The 17,090-nt window shown below is 35.5% G+C and overlaps 2 protein-coding genes across 7 annotated transcripts; both read left to right on the top strand.

The window, feature by feature from the left end:
- The first annotated feature begins 2,176 nt into the window (after positions 1–2,176).
- On the top strand, positions 2,177–8,467 carry LOC121964412 (deoxyribonuclease-1-like). Of its 2 annotated transcripts, none has more exons than XM_088070685.1 (10): positions 2,177–2,329; positions 3,456–3,541; positions 4,017–4,111; positions 4,567–4,653; positions 5,245–5,537; positions 6,106–6,218; positions 6,544–6,698; positions 6,809–6,905; positions 7,359–7,437; positions 8,138–8,467. In XM_088070685.1, the coding sequence occupies exons 2-10, from the start codon at positions 3,461–3,463 to the stop codon at positions 8,224–8,226; spliced, it is 1,089 nt and encodes a 362-aa protein (XP_087926811.1). In that variant the 5' UTR covers positions 2,177–2,329; positions 3,456–3,460; the 3' UTR covers positions 8,227–8,467. The 2 variants fall into 2 exon arrangements, with proteins under 2 accessions (XP_087926811.1, XP_087926820.1); XM_088070694.1 differs by having other exon boundaries at positions 2,178–2,329; positions 8,141–8,467.
- Positions 8,468–9,623: 1,156 nt separating this feature from the next.
- Positions 9,624–17,010, top strand: LOC121964411 (deoxyribonuclease-1-like). 5 transcript variants are annotated; one of them, XM_088070663.1, is made up of 11 exons: positions 9,624–9,716; positions 10,694–10,791; positions 11,032–11,154; positions 11,257–11,351; positions 12,783–12,869; positions 13,088–13,200; positions 13,289–13,401; positions 14,272–14,426; positions 14,513–14,609; positions 15,552–15,684; positions 16,197–17,010. In XM_088070663.1, the coding sequence occupies exons 3-11, from the start codon at positions 11,074–11,076 to the stop codon at positions 16,715–16,717; spliced, it is 1,395 nt and encodes a 464-aa protein (XP_087926789.1). In that variant the 5' UTR covers positions 9,624–9,716; positions 10,694–10,791; positions 11,032–11,073; the 3' UTR covers positions 16,718–17,010. The 5 variants fall into 5 exon arrangements, with proteins under 5 accessions (XP_087926789.1, XP_087926768.1, XP_087926796.1 ...); XM_088070642.1 differs by having other exon boundaries at positions 11,026–11,154; XM_088070670.1 differs by lacking the exon at positions 9,624–9,716 and having other exon boundaries at positions 9,731–10,791.
- Positions 17,011–17,090: the final 80 nt, after the last annotated feature.

Genomic DNA, 17,090 nt, shown 5'->3' with positions numbered 1-17,090 from the left:
AAAATTAGTGCATGCATGCAGGTTTTTCAAACAGGGGTAAGCATTTTAAATATATCTGATATACTGCACTTCCACTGCCAGGGAACACACCACTGCAGCACATGAGTCTGCTTCTCGTGTGTGTGTGTGTGTGTGTGTGTTTGTGTGTGTGTGTGTGTGTGTGTCTGTGTGTGTGTGTGTCTGTGTGTCTGTGTGTCTGTGTGTCTGTGTGTGTGTGTGTGTGTGTGTGTGTGGCAAGCCCGCAGGAAATGTGCCAGGCTCTGATGCATATTTTTCACAGCAAATTTTCTTAATTTCTTTCAAAAACATAGCAAGAAGTCAATTAGCAATGAAAAAAGAAACTAGGAAATTGGTGAAAAGTACAAACCTGAAAATTATTATTATTATTAATAATAAGTGATTAGTGAAAAAAAAACAAAACAAGGAAATATCCTGGAAAAGTACTTAGAAATTGTAATAAGTTTGTAACATTTAAAGTGTGTAATTCTGATAATTCATTTTTCCTGTAGCTTTTTTTTTTCTTTCCCTTAGACATTTAGACTTTTCCCGATGCTTCTGAACGAAATTGCACAGATTTGCCAAGGCTTCAACCTGTGAAAGGCATGTAAAAACCTGGCAACATCACTTTTCTTCTGCCACTTTCAAAGGGTCAATTTACAGATAAAAAAAATTATCCAAACTTTTGGTATTCTTATAAACCACCACAGACTGGCTTCAATAATGATATTCAGCCGGCCACAGCCTGACTGATCCATATGAGCAGAGTAATATCTGGTAAAAATTTTAAGATAGGATTGTTTTTCTAATCTGCAGTGAAAAAAGAGAACAGGATCAATTTGTTCCACATAGCCAGGGAGGAGTTTCCTGTCTTAGTGCAAGTAAGTGGAAATATCCTCTCACCCTGTTTGTTGGGGGGGTGGCGGTGGGGGTGTTCAAACAGGACAGTTTTCGCCCGCCAATTTTTGCCCGCCTTTTTTAATAGCCTATGAATCATTGACCCCCCCAGTTGTTTTAATGGTAATCACGGTTAAATCTCAATCAGTTTAATTCAGTTAACTCATCTTTTGTCATGAGCTCTATGTAATTATACTGCAAACTTAAAAAAATAATAATTATTCTGAAACATTTTTCAGCTATTTTATAATGTTTGTGTTTATGTGAATATTCTCCAGAAAGTCTTAGTTTGATATTTGAAGAAACTCATATAAAGGTGTGTTGGGGGCTATTTGGGGTACTTTTATTCCTATTCCTATTTCATGCTTCTTTACTCTAACTTTATACACCACTGTCAGAGGGAAATATCAAACGTACTTTAGTCACATGTCACTTTATAGATATAGAGTTTTCATTAAAAAACAAAACCTAGGAAAACACACTGCGAAAGATTCAATCTCATAAAAAATTAAAAAATATTTCATTACAATTAAATATCCTGCATTTTACTGGAGTAAAAGTACACCATTATTGCCAGCAAAATATGCTAGTATAAGTAAAGTATAAAAGTAAAAGAACGTGTTCTGCAGAAAAATGTCCCCTGAGACTGATTCATGTTTAATATGACATTTTAGTAGTTTTGTATGAATTCCTGGGCTAGCTGCTTCATGTGGAGCTATTTTAACTACTTTATACACAGTTAGTGTTAATCAAGTGGTGTAGCTGAGGGGTCAGGCCTTTGTAAAGGATCACCACCTAAGTCCCCCTTTTTTTGAGTTTCAACTTTTGTTTTTCCTGAGTTAATGGACAATTTCCTTTTTTGAGCTATCCACCATTATTTACATAAAGCCCTGTGAGGAATTTAGAGAGGAAAGGTGTCTTTCATGAGTCGCTAACAACTGAGAGACATCTGAAACATGATGAGGAGACACAACTACAGAGATTAATTGTAAGCGGTCATCAGGCAAAACTGCTTGTTCATTGTTTAAAAGTGGATCAAATTTCATAAACTTAAATACTATTTGAGACCTACAATAATTTCCTCAGAGTTGCAGTGGAAGTATTCAGTAGCAGAAAATGGAAATACTCAATTAGAGTACAAGTACCTCAAAAAAGGAGAGTAAATGCACCGTACCACCACTGTTGCTCACAGTTCAGGCGGGAAAAGAAAAAAGTTATTTCCTTCAGCAACTTTATTGGCAGGTATCTACATGAATTTAACGTCACTTGTTTGAATGTCCGTTTGCGCGCCTTTTTTGGCTGGCAGAGAAACTTCCTGTAATTTCAGAGTTTATTCGGGTTGTTTTCTGCTGAAACAATCACACGACCTCGGACTGCTGACACAGAAACAACCTCTGCTGTGGTTTCATTGATTTGATTTTAATCAAGCAGATTGGTGAGTGTTTTTTTGTTTTATAGTTTTCTACTTTCCAGTAACTAAAAGTACTTATATAACTTAAGGTGTTAATTTAGCAGCTATGCAGTTTTTCTGACCCTATGCTTGGTATTATTTTCCACTGTTTGATGCAAAGTCATTTGGCAGGAAACCAAACTGACATTAAAAAGATTTTTTTTAAATAGGTTACAGTTATGAAAACATGATATTCTGGTTTTATATGGTAAGTGTATATGTTTTAAAAAGAGTTCCCTCTAGAACAAAATGCTTCACTTTACTTTTGTTTTATTTCTTTTCTTTATTTTTTGTCTTTTTTCCTTCTTTCTTCTTCAGGTGTAATTTAGTTGAATTAATTGGCAATCATCATAGAAGTAGATTTTCAGAGGCAATTTAAAAGAGGATTTTGATTTTATGTAAATGTGAGTTCATTCAGCCGGTAATTTCTGATTTGTGGTGTCCTTTAGTCTTATACTTTTACAATCTCTGTCTTGCTCTCTAGTATAAAAATGATAATATTTTTTCCATTGGCTGGAGGTTGTGAGTTTAGTGTGATGTTTTGGATGATTTGGGGGATATATGCTAGTCTAGGGAAGAGTTGGTAATAATTTTATTATTTTCATTTACAGTACATTGTACTTAAAACTATGTGTTACGAAAATGGTTATGTCTATGTAATTATATTAAAGGAAAAAGAGAAGAGAAGTTGGCTAAAAATAAGTTTCACAAGTTCTGAAAACATTCCTGAAAAAGTTTTGTTTTTAGAAGTTATTATTTCCTCATTATATTTATTTCCTCTCCACATAGTACCTCCTGACAACAAAGAACAAAGACAGGCTATATTCTCTGCTCAGTGTCTGTTTTATTTTCTAACAGCTGCATATAAATGAACTTATCTCCCTGCTGTGCAAATATATATAAAGAGTTTCTAATTAATAATCAATCAGCAAAAAATGTTTTAGCTGTGGCTTAAAGAAATCCCCTCCCCTTTTACATCTTCTGTCTTATTTCTTTCTTCAATTGCATATTTTCCTCCCATGTGTTTTTTTCCCTCCAAAAATTAATAGCATGGCTGCAGACTCTTGGTCTTGTTTAAACCATTGAAAATTTGTGAATGTTGTTTTTATAGGTAAAATGAAGATTGCAGCCTTCAATGTCAAGAAGCTGGGAAAGAAAAAAGTCAACGATCCATTTGTGCGGTCACATCTTATCAAGGTAATTCAGTAAGATGAATTTCTGATGCTCAGTGTTCATACTTTATTTAGGCTCATGTCTTTGCAATGCAAATGCAGTGTGAAATATAGCCAAAGGAGCTGTTTATTATAGCTCAGAGATGTGATGAACGCATCCAATTTCAGAGATTGTTTGTAAAGTAAATATTGGCTTTGTACATTTTTGCTGACAAGATACTTAAATGTTTTGTATTTCAATAACATACTGGTTGATGTGTGGTTAATTTAGGCAAAAAAAAACAAACAAAAAAACATGAGTACATCTCTGCTGTGGAAAAAGTGTCAGTGTGTTGTATTACTGTTGCTCTTTCAAGCCTCTCATGTTTATGTCATTCTTTTGCACTCTATTCTGTATGTGTTCTACTTTACAGTATTTTCTAAATGTTTGTTGTGTTTATTAGATCAGACTATATTTCAGCATGAGTGTATTGTGTGCATGTTGGCTGTGCTTCTTGCAGATTGTGTCGCGGTACAGTGTGGTGGTGATGTTGGAGGTGGTGGATAAGAGCAATACGGTCATGAAAAATTTCCTCATTCAACTCAACAAATACGGGTGAGTTCTCCACACACGAACACAAATACTAAGTAACTCCTCTGGGGCATCTTTGCACAGCATCAAACTTCACAGAGCGCAATATTAATATAGAAGTTGTGGAAGTGTGGCTTCATTGCGCATCTTATTTGGTGATCATTTTCTTCCCGTGTCTTCGTCTTTTTTTAAAAAAATATTACAGTAGATCACTAGTTTTCTTTGGATATGAATAGAAAAGCCAAAGAGAGGGAACTGGTCTTTATTTTTCTATACAGATAGAGCTGTTAAATAAACTTTATTTATTTACAGAATCTAACAAATAACTTTATGAATGATGTGACTTAAACAAATCAGGAAATAAAATACTATAAGACCTCTAAATTGGCGTGAAAAAAACAAAACAATAATTAACCGATGCTGTGAACATGTGATGACCGTGTGAGTGTTTCAGTAACAGCTGATGCTTTTTCTGACAGAAGGAACAAACAGCATCCTTACAGCATGCAGGACAGCAAACCTCTGGGACGAGACACCTACAAGGAGAAGTTTGTCTACTTCTTCAGGTATGAAGTGAATAATTCACTGCAAATGAAAGCTGAGTATGGTATCTGCTTATTTAGTGAAACATTTAAAAGGAAAATATATATTTTTTAATGTAACCTGCCCCCTGAGCTGCATCAAAATGAATAAACTGTGCAAGTTGAAGATCCAGTGTGTTGGACTTAAGGGTGTAAATTGGCAAAAAAATAAATAAATAAAAATTAAGTTTTCATATAAAAAAAAAAATAAAACATTCATATCTACATAGGGATCCGGTTCTGTTCTACAGATGCCACCATGTTGTTTCTACGGTGGCCCACAACAGACAAACCATACTGGCTCTAGAGCCATTCTATTCCAGTAGTTCTCCTTTCCACTTAGAACATGGGTGAAGTTTATAGATGACACTCAATCCTAAACACTAAACCTTTTAGAGTTAAAGCCATTTCGATTAAAAGTCATGTTGCTGTAGCACCCCCTACAGGGAAATTATGTCATTTTGTTAACTTCATTTTCTTCATACTAAACTATACTATATGTTCTTCATCAAATTTGTGTGGACTTTATAAAGTCCACACATTGACATTAACATGATTGTGCTATTGGTCTCTCAGAAAGGATGAGGTGACGATGATCGACCGCTTTCAGTATTTAGAAGATGGAGATGAAGATGAAGATGAATATGAAGATGAAGATGGAGATGGAGATGAAGATGAAGATGAAGATGGAGATGGAAATGAAGATGGAGATGAAGATGAAGATGAAGATGAAGATGGAGATGAAGATGAAGATGAAGATGAAGATGGAGATGAAGATGAAGATGGAGATGAAGATGGAGATGGAGATGAAGTTGTCGACAGGCTCGCCAGAGAGCCTTACGTTCTATTGTTCAAGATTCCTAAATCAGGTACTCATATGTTTACCTGCCTTACACACTTATCTTTGTGAGACCCAATTTCAGTTTTAGATGTTGTGGGGATTTTTCTGGACTGGGAGAACATTTTGGCTGATTGGTAGTTTGGGACAAACCATCAACAGCTGTTTGAACGTTAAGACAAAGTTAGAATTAGATTAAGGTTAGGGGTTTAGGGGCTATAGATAAGCAATATAAACATCTTATGTCAATAGGGGTCCTCGTGTTTGTGTTTGTGTGTGTGTGTGTGTGTGTGTGTGTTTGTGTTTGTGTTTGTGTTTGCGTTTGTGTTTGCGTTTGTTTTTGTGTTTGTGTGTGTGATAAGATTAGATATGATAACACAATGAAATGAGATACGATACCATAAGACTTTATTAATCCCTCATGAGGGGAATTTATGTTACAGCAATCTCAAGAGTCAGAAACATGAAAATGCAAAAATGGGATTTGAGTGCAAAAAGGGATAAAATATCCCAAAATACAAATAAGATAAAATAAAAAATAAAAGAATATAAATTGTATGTGTGGGTCTTTGTCTTACCTTGTGTGTTTGTGCTTCCAGTTGTGCAGAAGCTGGTGCTGATCCCTGTCCACACTAAACCAAAAGATACAGTTACAGAGATGGAGGCTCTGCAAGATGTGGTCCAAGCTGTGAGGAAAAAATGGCAAACTGACGTGAGTTGGATATGTATACAGTATATAGTTATATAAGGTTTTATTTTTGTTGCCTTAGTGCCCGAGGCCACCGTACAAGGAGCTACCTGCTATTCAGTTACACACAATCACACTCCAAAGGCACAGCCATCAGGAGCAATTTGGGGTTCAGTATCTTGTCCGAGGGTACTTTGATATGCCTGGAGGAGCCACAGCCAAATACCAGCCTACCGTAAATTAAAAAAAAAAAAAGCAAAAACAACAACAAAAGATTTGTTTTTATAGTATTTTTTACTGTCATGTTTTTCATGTGTCATCATGAATATGGCCATTTTTTCTTTTGCAGAACATTATGATTTTGGGGGATTTTAATGCAGATGGACGTTACCTCTCCCAGAAGAAGAAGAAGAAGATCCGCATCTCTTCCGCTCCGTATCATTGGCTGATACAGGATGATGTTGACACCACGACCAGTAACTGGAATGACCACACCTACGACAGGTAGCTCACAACTCAGGGCTGTTATCTACCCAGATTTTAGTCTTTCATTTTTCAGGTTTGTTATAACCTCATTGTTTTTAAAAGATTGCGATTGCATTTCCTGCCAACAGGATCGTTGTGTATGGAAAGACCATGCTGAATGCCGTCGTCCAAAACTCAGCCAAGCCCTTCAACTTCCAGAGAGAGTTCAAACTGACAGATCAAGAAGTGAGACTCTTTGTGTTGATCAGCAAATCTTCACACCTCTTTAATATTGACATTTACTGTATTTTGAAGGAGAACAATATTATTGTCATTATTCAGCTTCATGTAAGACTGTCTTCTACCAGCCTTTACTTTATAAGTTGAATAACTTTAGACCTGTAGGTAAGAAAAGCACAGGGACAACATTTTCTCAGTTTCTATGTCACTTTAATGTCATCTTTATCAGTAGGACAACAACTTAATTCAACTTAACACACAGCAAGGTGATTCGTCACCATTCTCAACCTTAAAGAGGTGCACCACATTATATCGTTCCTAATTTTAACTTAAAGGGCAGCATACAATATAATGTATGAACTTACCATTAATGATATTAACTGATTTTCTTTATTCTCCTTTTTCAGATAAAAAGCTCATGAAAAATAAATCTCATCTTACATTTATTTGGTTTCTCAGGCTTCGGAAATCAGTGACCACTACCCTGTGGAGGTGCAGCTGAAGACCAAACCCACTAAAGGAAACACTCACAAGAAAGGTATCTTTTATTTTTTATTGAGATCAAAGATACAAATACTGTATTTATATAGGAGAAAAACTTTTTCATCAAACTCCATTTTGATTTTATTTCAGTTCTTTTAGCAAAGATAAAATGCATCATAAATTTCAGATTCTGAACACAGTTCAATTAGATTACATTCTTCTCAATTTGATCAGTCGCAATTTTAAATGATCATCACTTGCCTTTGATTCAGACTAAAAACAGTCCAATGTTAAAAGAGTGTATGGGGCTGCATACACAACAGTCCAAAATGTCTAAGAGACATTACCGATTAATGCAATTAAAGGCAAGTCATCTCAATAGACACTGCATATTTCATACAGAGAGGCAATTGAAAGGCTTTACACATGCAAACAAAAAACAAAAAACACTAGAATGGCATTTAAAAACAATAAGTAACAAAAAACAGAATAAAATCAATAAAGATGAGATTTAGACATTCAATAAAATAAATAGAATAAATAAAAATTAATGAAATGAAATAGAAATACAGATAGAGTAGACCAGAATTACAGTTATAGTGTCATAATAACTTGTTAGTTTCCCCAAAAGCTTATCAGACAGCTTTTCTTTCTTTCTTTCTTTCTTTCTTTCTTTCTTTCTTTCGCTCCTTGGTTCCTTCTTTCTTCTGGTTCAACATTTCAATTTGGTTCCGTCAATGTGAACTTAACACTAGCAGGGGCACAGAAGAAGACTGCCGGGCCAGCAAAAAGAAAGGCAGGACTGTCAGCAGACACACCAGCCAAGAGAAGACGAGGGGACTAATGAAAAACACATATTCAAGATCTTGCATTAATCTGTCATTTAAAATGAATACTATTAACTTTAGTTTTTGCAATACAATTGGCAATCTTAAATTTCTTGCATGAACAGCTTGTATGTGATAACAGAATCTTATGTTGGTTAAATTTAGATGTAGCTGAAGCAGTTATTCTGTGTAATGCTTTTAATCATAATCATTTTAATTCTTTGCTTAATAAAGTTAAAATCCTCTTTCCCTCAGAAATGTGTCATTTTTGTAATTACTAGTTAGTTTTTAGTCTTGTGCAAGTCACCTTGAACTTTTAATATGCAATGTGCACAAAATCTACTTTATATTTTGAAGGAAAAAAAGTAAAAAGTTTTGACTCACAAGTTTTCAATTTGATATCCTTAATGTTATGTTTGATAACTACAGTGGATTCATTTTCTTCATCCACCCATAAAGTTATTGTTTATATGGTCATGATAAATACTTTTTGTATAAACCAAAGATCACATGACTACTCCTTTATGAAAAGGGTCACATGTAGTGATGATCCATAAATAATAATCAACACTAGAAAGCATTATGGAGTTTATGTTGAGCTTCAGCTCACTGTTGAAAATTAATCAATAAATAATGTATTTGCATAGCAATCTTCAAACAAACTGTAGCACAAAGTGCTTCATACCATAAGGTAATAAAGGTAGGTCTTAAGCTTGTGAAAAAAGTAACAAAAGAATAAATGACCCAAAAAATTTGTGTAATTTACGAAAACTGTAAAAATAATTAAAAATAACAAACAAACATAAAGAAAGTTAAGCAAATAAATACATTACATTGGAAAAGTTCCTGAAAATTATGATAATTATCATGATAATTACAAATATAGTTTTCCTTTTTCTCTTTTTCCCTAGCTTTTGGAAAATACTTTTCTAAATCTACTAATTTCTTGTGATTTTCATAACATTTCTTACCAAGTTACTTATTGCCTTTATTACAATGTTTTTGGAAGAAAAAAGCAGGCTAGTCTTTATGCTAAACTAAGCTAACAACATCCAGACCTCTGCTCTGTGCTTAACCCACAGACATGAGACTGATGTCGATCTTCTCATCTTACTCTCGGAAAGAAAAGAAAAATATAAAAAAACCAATTAAAAGTTTGATGTGGTGGTTGATGTGTCAGATCTTCTCTTTTTCTGATAATGTGACCAGTGACAGCTCTGTGGTGTTTGTTCTCACAGTCAGGAAACACTTACAGGCCCAGATAACTGATAGAAGGTGGGTGTGGGATAGTTTGCATGCATCTGCTGTATGTAACGTGTGTGTGTGTGTATGTGAGAGAGAGACAGAGAGAGAGAGAGAGAGAGAGCAAGAGAGAGCGGCTTTGTGGCCTCTGTGAGACACTTCCTGTCTCTGAGGTCTGTCAGTTGTTCTGTTTTCTGCAGAGTTCATTCTCAGTCTGTCTGCTGATGCAGTCACCACTCTTAGTGTGCTTTCATCAACTGGACCGGTGAGTTATTCCGCTGTTTGTTTTACTTTCCCACTTTTCTGAAAACTCCTCTGCAGCTGAAGCCCTTACAGAAACATGATTACTTCAAGGAATTTCATTCAGTTTCATTTTTAGGACTCCAGAATGAAACTAGAAAACTGCTGATTGTGTCAGAGAAGCACTATTGTGAATGCAGAATGGTGTGAACGTAATGACTCAACTCAATTTAATAACATTATTTTGCTTTGAAATTTACATTGTTAGTGCAAGGAGGATAAAAGTATAAATTAATGTCTAAAATATGAAGCATTTAGACAGGTGTCAGCTTAAACCATTTCATAAAAAACAAAATCTTCTGAAGTTAAAATTAAAACGGCAGAAGCTCAACTTGCTGCAAAATTCAAATGTGGCTCACAGGTTTATGCATGAATAAAAATGAACTACTTTTGAATTGTTACTTTAAATAGGCATCTTGTTGCTTTTGTGCTTTTGACACTGGGCTCAAGACAGACAGCTGACATGTTTCAACAAAACCAACTGCAGTGTTTATGTTGTTTTTTTTACCCTCAGGGGACATTTCTAAGTTTCACACACATACCTCAGTTTCTTCTTTTTCCTGCGTCTGTTCCTCATTTGCTTCTACTCCTTATTTTATTTCATGTATGTAAAGGAAAACACATTACCTAATAGTTTTATTTTGTGTTATTGTCATTCCTGTTCATTTTGAAAGTTGCTCTGCTGAGACAAACTGTTTAACATCAGCAGATCCCTGTGTGTAATTACTGAATTAACCATCCAGTCGTTTTTGAGGTGTTGAAGGAATTAGGGTAGATTGAATCACACTGTATTGTTAATTAATTAGTTGTCACTCAGACCTCTTGATTAGGCCAACCCATGACCCATTATTTGATTGATATTAAAGTATCAAAAGTTCTTCTTAATGCTGATCTTCAGAGAAACTCCTACTGTTTTGTTGTGAATTTCTGTCTCCACTGTAGTGAAACTCATCCGAAACAACTTAAATACACCAATTGGTGCGACTGAGGGAATCTGGCAGCCATTCGTACTAGATGTCAGGAGACCTTCTGCACTTTTGGTGAAAATACAATCTAATATTTAATTTTATTTTATTTATTTATTTATTTATTTGTATTTTTAGGTTTTATTTATCTTCTACCTATGCTATGTTTTGTGTCTTGTATATGTAGGCCTAAGGGTGTGCATTGTGTGTATTGCACTGTTCTATATATTGTTTTATGTATTGGTATGTTTTTCTATATTCAAAACCCAATCAAAATATTTCATTAATATTGAAACTCATCTGAACAAGCCACAGAACTGGACCAGAATTAAACATTCTTAATTATATGAAGTCAAAATGAAGATTGCAGCCTTCAATGCCAAAAACCTGGGATGGAAAAAAGTCACGGATAAGACAGTGGTCCACTATCTCACAAAGGTAGCTCCTTCATTTTCATGATTTTATTGATAGGACACAAACTGTGATAACAGCATGCACAGTATGTGCCATTTAAACAACATGTTGATGTGCTCCCTGCAGATCATGTCCCAGTACAGTGTGGTGGTGATACTGGAGGTGATGGATAAGAGCGGTAAGGCCATGGAGAAGTTACTGAAAGAGCTCAACAACAACAGGTGAGTTCTCTTAAATGAAAACTTGCTGTAACAATAATTTCATAAAGAGGGAAAACCTGGCATTTAGAATATTTCAATTTTTTTACAATTATATTTTTCTCTTTATATTATAATGATGCATTTTAAATACCTAAAAGTGCAGACTTAAAGGTCCAGTGTAATGGATTTAGGGGGATATATCAGCAGAAATGGAATATAACATGTTTTAGTAAGTGTATAATCACCTGAGAATAAGAATCATAGCTGTTAATATCTACACAGGGAGCGGGTTCTCATCTACGGAGATCATTATGTTGCAACGCCATGTTTCTACAGTAGCCTAGAAGAGACAAACCAAACATTGGCCCTCAATGGGGCCATTCATGTTTTTGCGTTCTTGTGTTCTCAACAGTGGCGAGTCCAGACCTTTTTACTTGGGTAGCCCAAGTGGAGCACCAGCCTGTTCTCATTCAAATACGTCAAATACGTCCACTCTGTTAGTGCTTTTGGCATACAAGCATGACGCTAAAAGCCACCTTCTGGTTGGATGGCATCACACGAGAACACACTCGAGTAGGTGGCGTTGATGCAATGTGCACGGGTGGCGTCACTTGAAGATGCAGTCTGACAGAATCAGTCACATCCAACAGATTTTTTATATTTGAATCGCATCTGGACATCCACTTTTTACTCAAAGCAAACACAAACATCTTTTGATCTCAGGCAGAGATTTTGATCTCTGCCTGAGACTTCCTGTTGTGGAAGTCACAACAAGTGACTTCCACAACAGGACTTCAACAAAAGGATATCGTTTTTTTTTTTTGTTTTGTTGTTTTTTTTAAAATTTTGTTTAAAATTTAACCTTTATTTAATGAGGAAAAACATCTTGAGGTTAAAAATCTCTTTTTCAAAAGTGTCCTGGAAAAGACAGGCAGCAACAAAAGTTAACAGGTAACATGGAACAAAAATACAAAATCAAAAAATTTACAACTACAAAACAGCAATTTAAAGCACAAAAAGAACACAAAATAAAGTTACACAAAGGGGAACTAAAAGGTATATTAATATACACTATAAACAAACCCTAAAAACAAGACAACTAAAAGATGAGCTCAGCTACACATTGACATCAGCATGCAGAAGATGATATACAAAAGTCCTACAGCTGAGCTTTGAGGAACCACTGAGTTTAACTTTAAGTCTTTCTGCAAAAGACTCCACATATATGGAGCTGCATAAAGGCTATTTTGCCAAACTCCGACATTGTAGTTCCACACTATCCATACCTCAAAGATTTAGGCACCTGAAATTACTTAGTTAAGATTCGCAAAATACTTCAGTCAGAGAGTGGGTAGTTTGGAGATGGAGAGTAGGTGAGCCATGCCTAAACTCAGCCTCAAAGTGGGACAAAATCCAAGCTAACCAACTTTTTTGTTGTTTTATTTCTCTCAGCTCCAACAGAGACCGTCCTTACTCCATGACCGCCAGCTCCCAGCTGGGACGAGACACCTACAAGGAGCGCTTTGTTTGTTTCTACAGGTAAGAGACTTTAGATGCTCTTTCACTCTAAAATTAAAGTTATGATAAAGTGTTGTGATGCAACTGTGTGAGTTTTAGACTCAGAAAGAGCTGAATGCACACCAAAGACTACGTACATGGGTTCATGTAGCACAAACACCTCAATATTTTTGTGTGTGTGTGTGTGTGTGTGTGTGTGTGTGTGTGTGTGTGTGTGTGTGTGTGTGTGTGTGTCTCAGAGAGAATGATGTGAGACTGAAAGCTTGTCACCAGTATGAAGACAATCAGGTTGGAGATGTGGACGCCTTCGCCAGAGAGCCCTTCATCCTTCGCTTCAGCTGTCCCTCCACAGGTCCATCTTTTATACTGTACTTTAAGTATTTTGTACTTTTTGTCTGAATATGTTTTAACTGTCTGTATACTGTACCTGTGTTTTCCAGTGGTGAAAGACCTGGTTCTGATCCCGGTCCACACCAAACCAAACGACTCGCTGAAGGAGCTGGATGAGCTGCATGACGTGGTCAATGTTGTCAGGAGGAAGTGGAAGACTAATGTAGGTTGATTGTTTGACAAACTGACTCTGAAATTGAATATATGCTGATGTTTTTTTGCCTTCCTAACTTTGAATTTAATGATTAGACATTTTATGATATTCAAATCAGGTTTGTCAATTTTAATATACAAAAGAAAGCTTTTTAGCTCCTGGTGTTACTAAACTTAGCAGCAAACATAGTCTTAACATGTAGATTTAGACACTGATGTTCTGTTAAATCTCACTTATATGAGACAGATTCGTTTTCTTTCTTTACAGCAGACATCTATACTGTTCTGCTTTCTGACAGTTCAGCCTTTTATCAGTTTTTGAAAGCTTTATATTTCAATGATCACTGACAAATTCTGTTTAAGTCTGATGAAAGACTGTTTCATTTGTCTGTAATGTCTTTGTCACTGAAGGTAATTGGTTCTTTTACTTTGCACTTTCTGACTTTGTTAAAGAATTTCCAAATTTGTTATATTTGTTGTATTTCCTCGAAATTACTTGGTGTTGGTAACGTACAGCCGCTACCTGCTAGTGGTGGGATGTAACTACATTTACTCAAGTACTGTTCTTGACATACTTGTAGACCTACTTTACTTGAGCATAAAAATATTAAAGTACTTTATATTTCTACTCCACCACAAGTCAGAGGGAAGTATTGTAATTTTGTCTCCATTACAAACTTATAGTTACTTTATGTATATGTATATATTGGAAATATATTGCAAAATTTATGATTACAGGTAAGAAGGATACATAAATGTGTTAGAGAGGGGATCCAAGTCTTAATTAGGGGGAATCAAACCAAAGTAAAAAAAAAAAATAGCTGATTTGTGCAAACAGTGTTTCATCGTGATAGCAGTTGTGTTGCTATTTCTTTTTCAGAAAATTATGATTTTGGGGGATTTTAATGCAGATGGACGTTACCTCTCTCAGAAGAAGAAGAAGAAGATCCGCATCTCTTCTGCTCCGTATCATTGGCTGATACAGGATGATGTTGACACCACGACCAGTAACTGTAATGACCACACCTACGACAGGTAGCTCACAACTCAGGGCTGTTGTCTTCGCAGATTTTTTTTTGTGTAATTGGTTTTAAAGGTTGTGAGGCATTTTCTGCCAACAGGATCGTTGTGTACAGACAGACCATGCTGGACGGCATCGTCCCTGGCTCGGCCAAACCCTTCAACTTCCAGAAAGAGTTCGACCTGACGGATGAACAAGTGAGACTCATGTTTCTGTTCATCAGCACATCATCAGACCTCTTAATAATTAGTAGATTTACAGTACTTTAAAGGAGACATATCATTGTTACTTTGGGATTATTTGCCGCATTTCATACGCACCTTACATGCCCAAAATTGTTACATTCATATTGAAGTACAAAAAAAGCACCATTAAAGCCCATTCAGACTGCAATTTTTTATCACTTTTGGCACATTTTACACACTTTTCATTCTTTACTTTTTGATCATTTTGGCTGTGTTCATGCATATGGCATAAATTTTGGGAAGATTGTGTATTTTTGTTCCCACAAAATACACTGTAAATAAAATTGTTAATTCATAATGTTAAGTGCAAAAAAAATGCTCCATTGAATCCACTTCAAACTGCAATTTTTGATCCTGCAGGCATCAAAGCATAAAAACATGCATTGTATTATTTCTGGGTGTCCTTCAGGGCTTTTGCCTTTAAATTTGTCATTTTCTTTCTATTTTTCACCTGATGATGTAATTTTTACCATATTTGGTATATGGAGAAAATACATGCAATTTCCACTAGGTGACCTGTCACAAATCAATGTTGCTGCTAATCATTGACATCTCCTAGACTGTGATAATAAAAAAATCCACTTTGCATGTAGTTTATTGAATATGTATATGTATATATATATATATATATATATATATATATATATATGTATATGTATATATATATATATACATTCATCTAAAATCATTGTTGCATCATGACAAGGGCTGAAATTCTGAAAACTAATGAATATTTGATGTTTATGAACAGGACTGTAATGCTAAATATATAATATTAATGTCTAATATTTTTTAAAGCTTTATTTTGAGAAGCACATATTGTGTGCAGTTATACAAGTGTGTGTAATATTAAAGCGGGCCCTACGGGATATTTAACCTTATTTGTTCTCTCAGACTCAGAGCATCAGTGACCACTACCCTGTGGAAGTGGAGCTGAAGACCAATCAGAAAGCATCGACACAAAGGACGACGGCTCTGCCCAGAACAACAAAGACAACTTCCATCAAAAGACAAACTCAGAAGAAAGGTATTTTTTTGTTTATTGACACAAGAGATACAAATTGTATTTACTGTGTTTATATTTTGGGTTCACCTTGTACTTTTGTGCATAAGAGTGGAACTATTTAATCAAAGAATGCATCATAAATCTCACATTTTGAGCACCATTAAATTGTGTTCCCATATTTAATTATTTGTTTTGGTTAATTTCAGCATGTCAATCTAATTCACAGCGATGCATTAGTGGATTACAGCTGTAATGTTGCTTTTACAGACTGAAATTAACACTCAGAAGAAGCAAGATGAAATACTATACATGTGCTTAAGTGTTCTCCTGTGGGGCCTGAATGGTCACAGATGCAAATCACCTTGTGTACAGATTAATGTAACTGTTGTATGATTCTGTGTCATTGTTTGTGCTTTATGTGTTGTTTTTTTTTTTTTTTTTACTTACTGCATTACAAATTGCACTCTGAGACAAAAAAAAACCAAAACTGAATTGACTTGAAATTCTTGTTAATGTGAATTGAACACTAACAGGAGCAGATAAGAAGAAGGCTGAGCCAGCAGCATTAAAAAAGAAGAAGAAGGAGGCCAAGCCTGCAAGACCACAAAAAAAGAAGAAGGTCGAGTCTGCAGGACCACAAAAGAAGAAGAAGGAGGCTGAGCCTGGACAAACACAGAAGAAGAAGGAGGAGGCCGAGCCTGCAGGAGCACAGAAGAAAAAGGAGGCCAAGCCTGCAGGAACACAGAAAAAGAAGAAGAAGGAGACCGAGCCTACAGGAGTACAGAAGAAGAAGAAGAAGGCCAAGCCTGCAGGAGCACAGAAGAAGAAGAAGAAGGCCGAGCCTGCAGGAGCACAGAAGAAGAAAAAGAAGGAGGCCGAGCCTACAGGAGTACAGAAGAAGAAGAAGAAGGCCGAGCCTGCAGGAGCACAGAAGAAGAAGAAGATGGTGAGTACAAAAAGGAAGAGAGGACCATCATCAGACACACCAGCCAAAAGAAGACGTTTGGACAAAAGTCAAACAAACAAAGACTCAACACCTTGTGTCATTCAATAGTTTAAAGGTAAAATCAGAACCTCTCACTTTGATTGACCAGGAAAGAGTTTTGTAAAATATATAGTCACCATATGTTCACATGACCAGCTGTTACTTGACAATGCTTGAATTTCATTGTGTAAACATAATTTTTCAAAACAACAGAAATGAAATAATTTAATGAATGATCAAGTTTTAGTCAAGCTCTGCATTTATATTTTGTTTAATTTGCACCGTATTTACAGTCACTTTGTATTGCAATTGTTGCACAAGATTTTCCCTCAGGATAAATTAAGTCTGCATTAACTCGAAAATGTGTGTTTTTTTGTTACAACTCTTAGATATTTGAGCTTCACTGTGCAGAATTTATGTGTTTGTCATTAGTCATTGTGAC

The sequence above is a fragment of the Plectropomus leopardus genome, chromosome 2, assembly GCF_026936395.1.
Source record: "Plectropomus leopardus strain MGB_pleo_1.0 chromosome 2, ASM2693639v1, whole genome shotgun sequence".
In the NCBI taxonomy this organism is placed as follows: Eukaryota; Metazoa; Chordata; class Actinopteri; order Perciformes; family Serranidae; genus Plectropomus; species Plectropomus leopardus.
This window is presented reverse-complemented; position numbering and strand designations above follow the sequence as displayed.

Coding starts and splice junctions, on each gene's coding strand:
- LOC121964412 (XM_088070685.1), top strand. CDS start 3,461: ATGAAGATTGCAGCCTTCAATGTCAAGAAGCTGGGAAAGAAAAAAGTC. Junction 3,542..4,016: donor TGCGGTCACATCTTATCAAG/GTAATTCAGTAA, acceptor TGCTTCTTGCAG/ATTGTGTCGCGGTACAGTGT. Junction 4,654..5,244: donor AAGTTTGTCTACTTCTTCAG/GTATGAAGTGAA, acceptor TTGGTCTCTCAG/AAAGGATGAGGTGACGATGA.
- LOC121964411 (XM_088070663.1), top strand. CDS start 11,074: ATGAAGATTGCAGCCTTCAATGCCAAAAACCTGGGATGGAAAAAAGTC. Junction 11,155..11,256: donor TGGTCCACTATCTCACAAAG/GTAGCTCCTTCA, acceptor TGCTCCCTGCAG/ATCATGTCCCAGTACAGTGT. Junction 15,685..16,196: donor AAGACAAACTCAGAAGAAAG/GTATTTTTTTGT, acceptor GAACACTAACAG/GAGCAGATAAGAAGAAGGCT.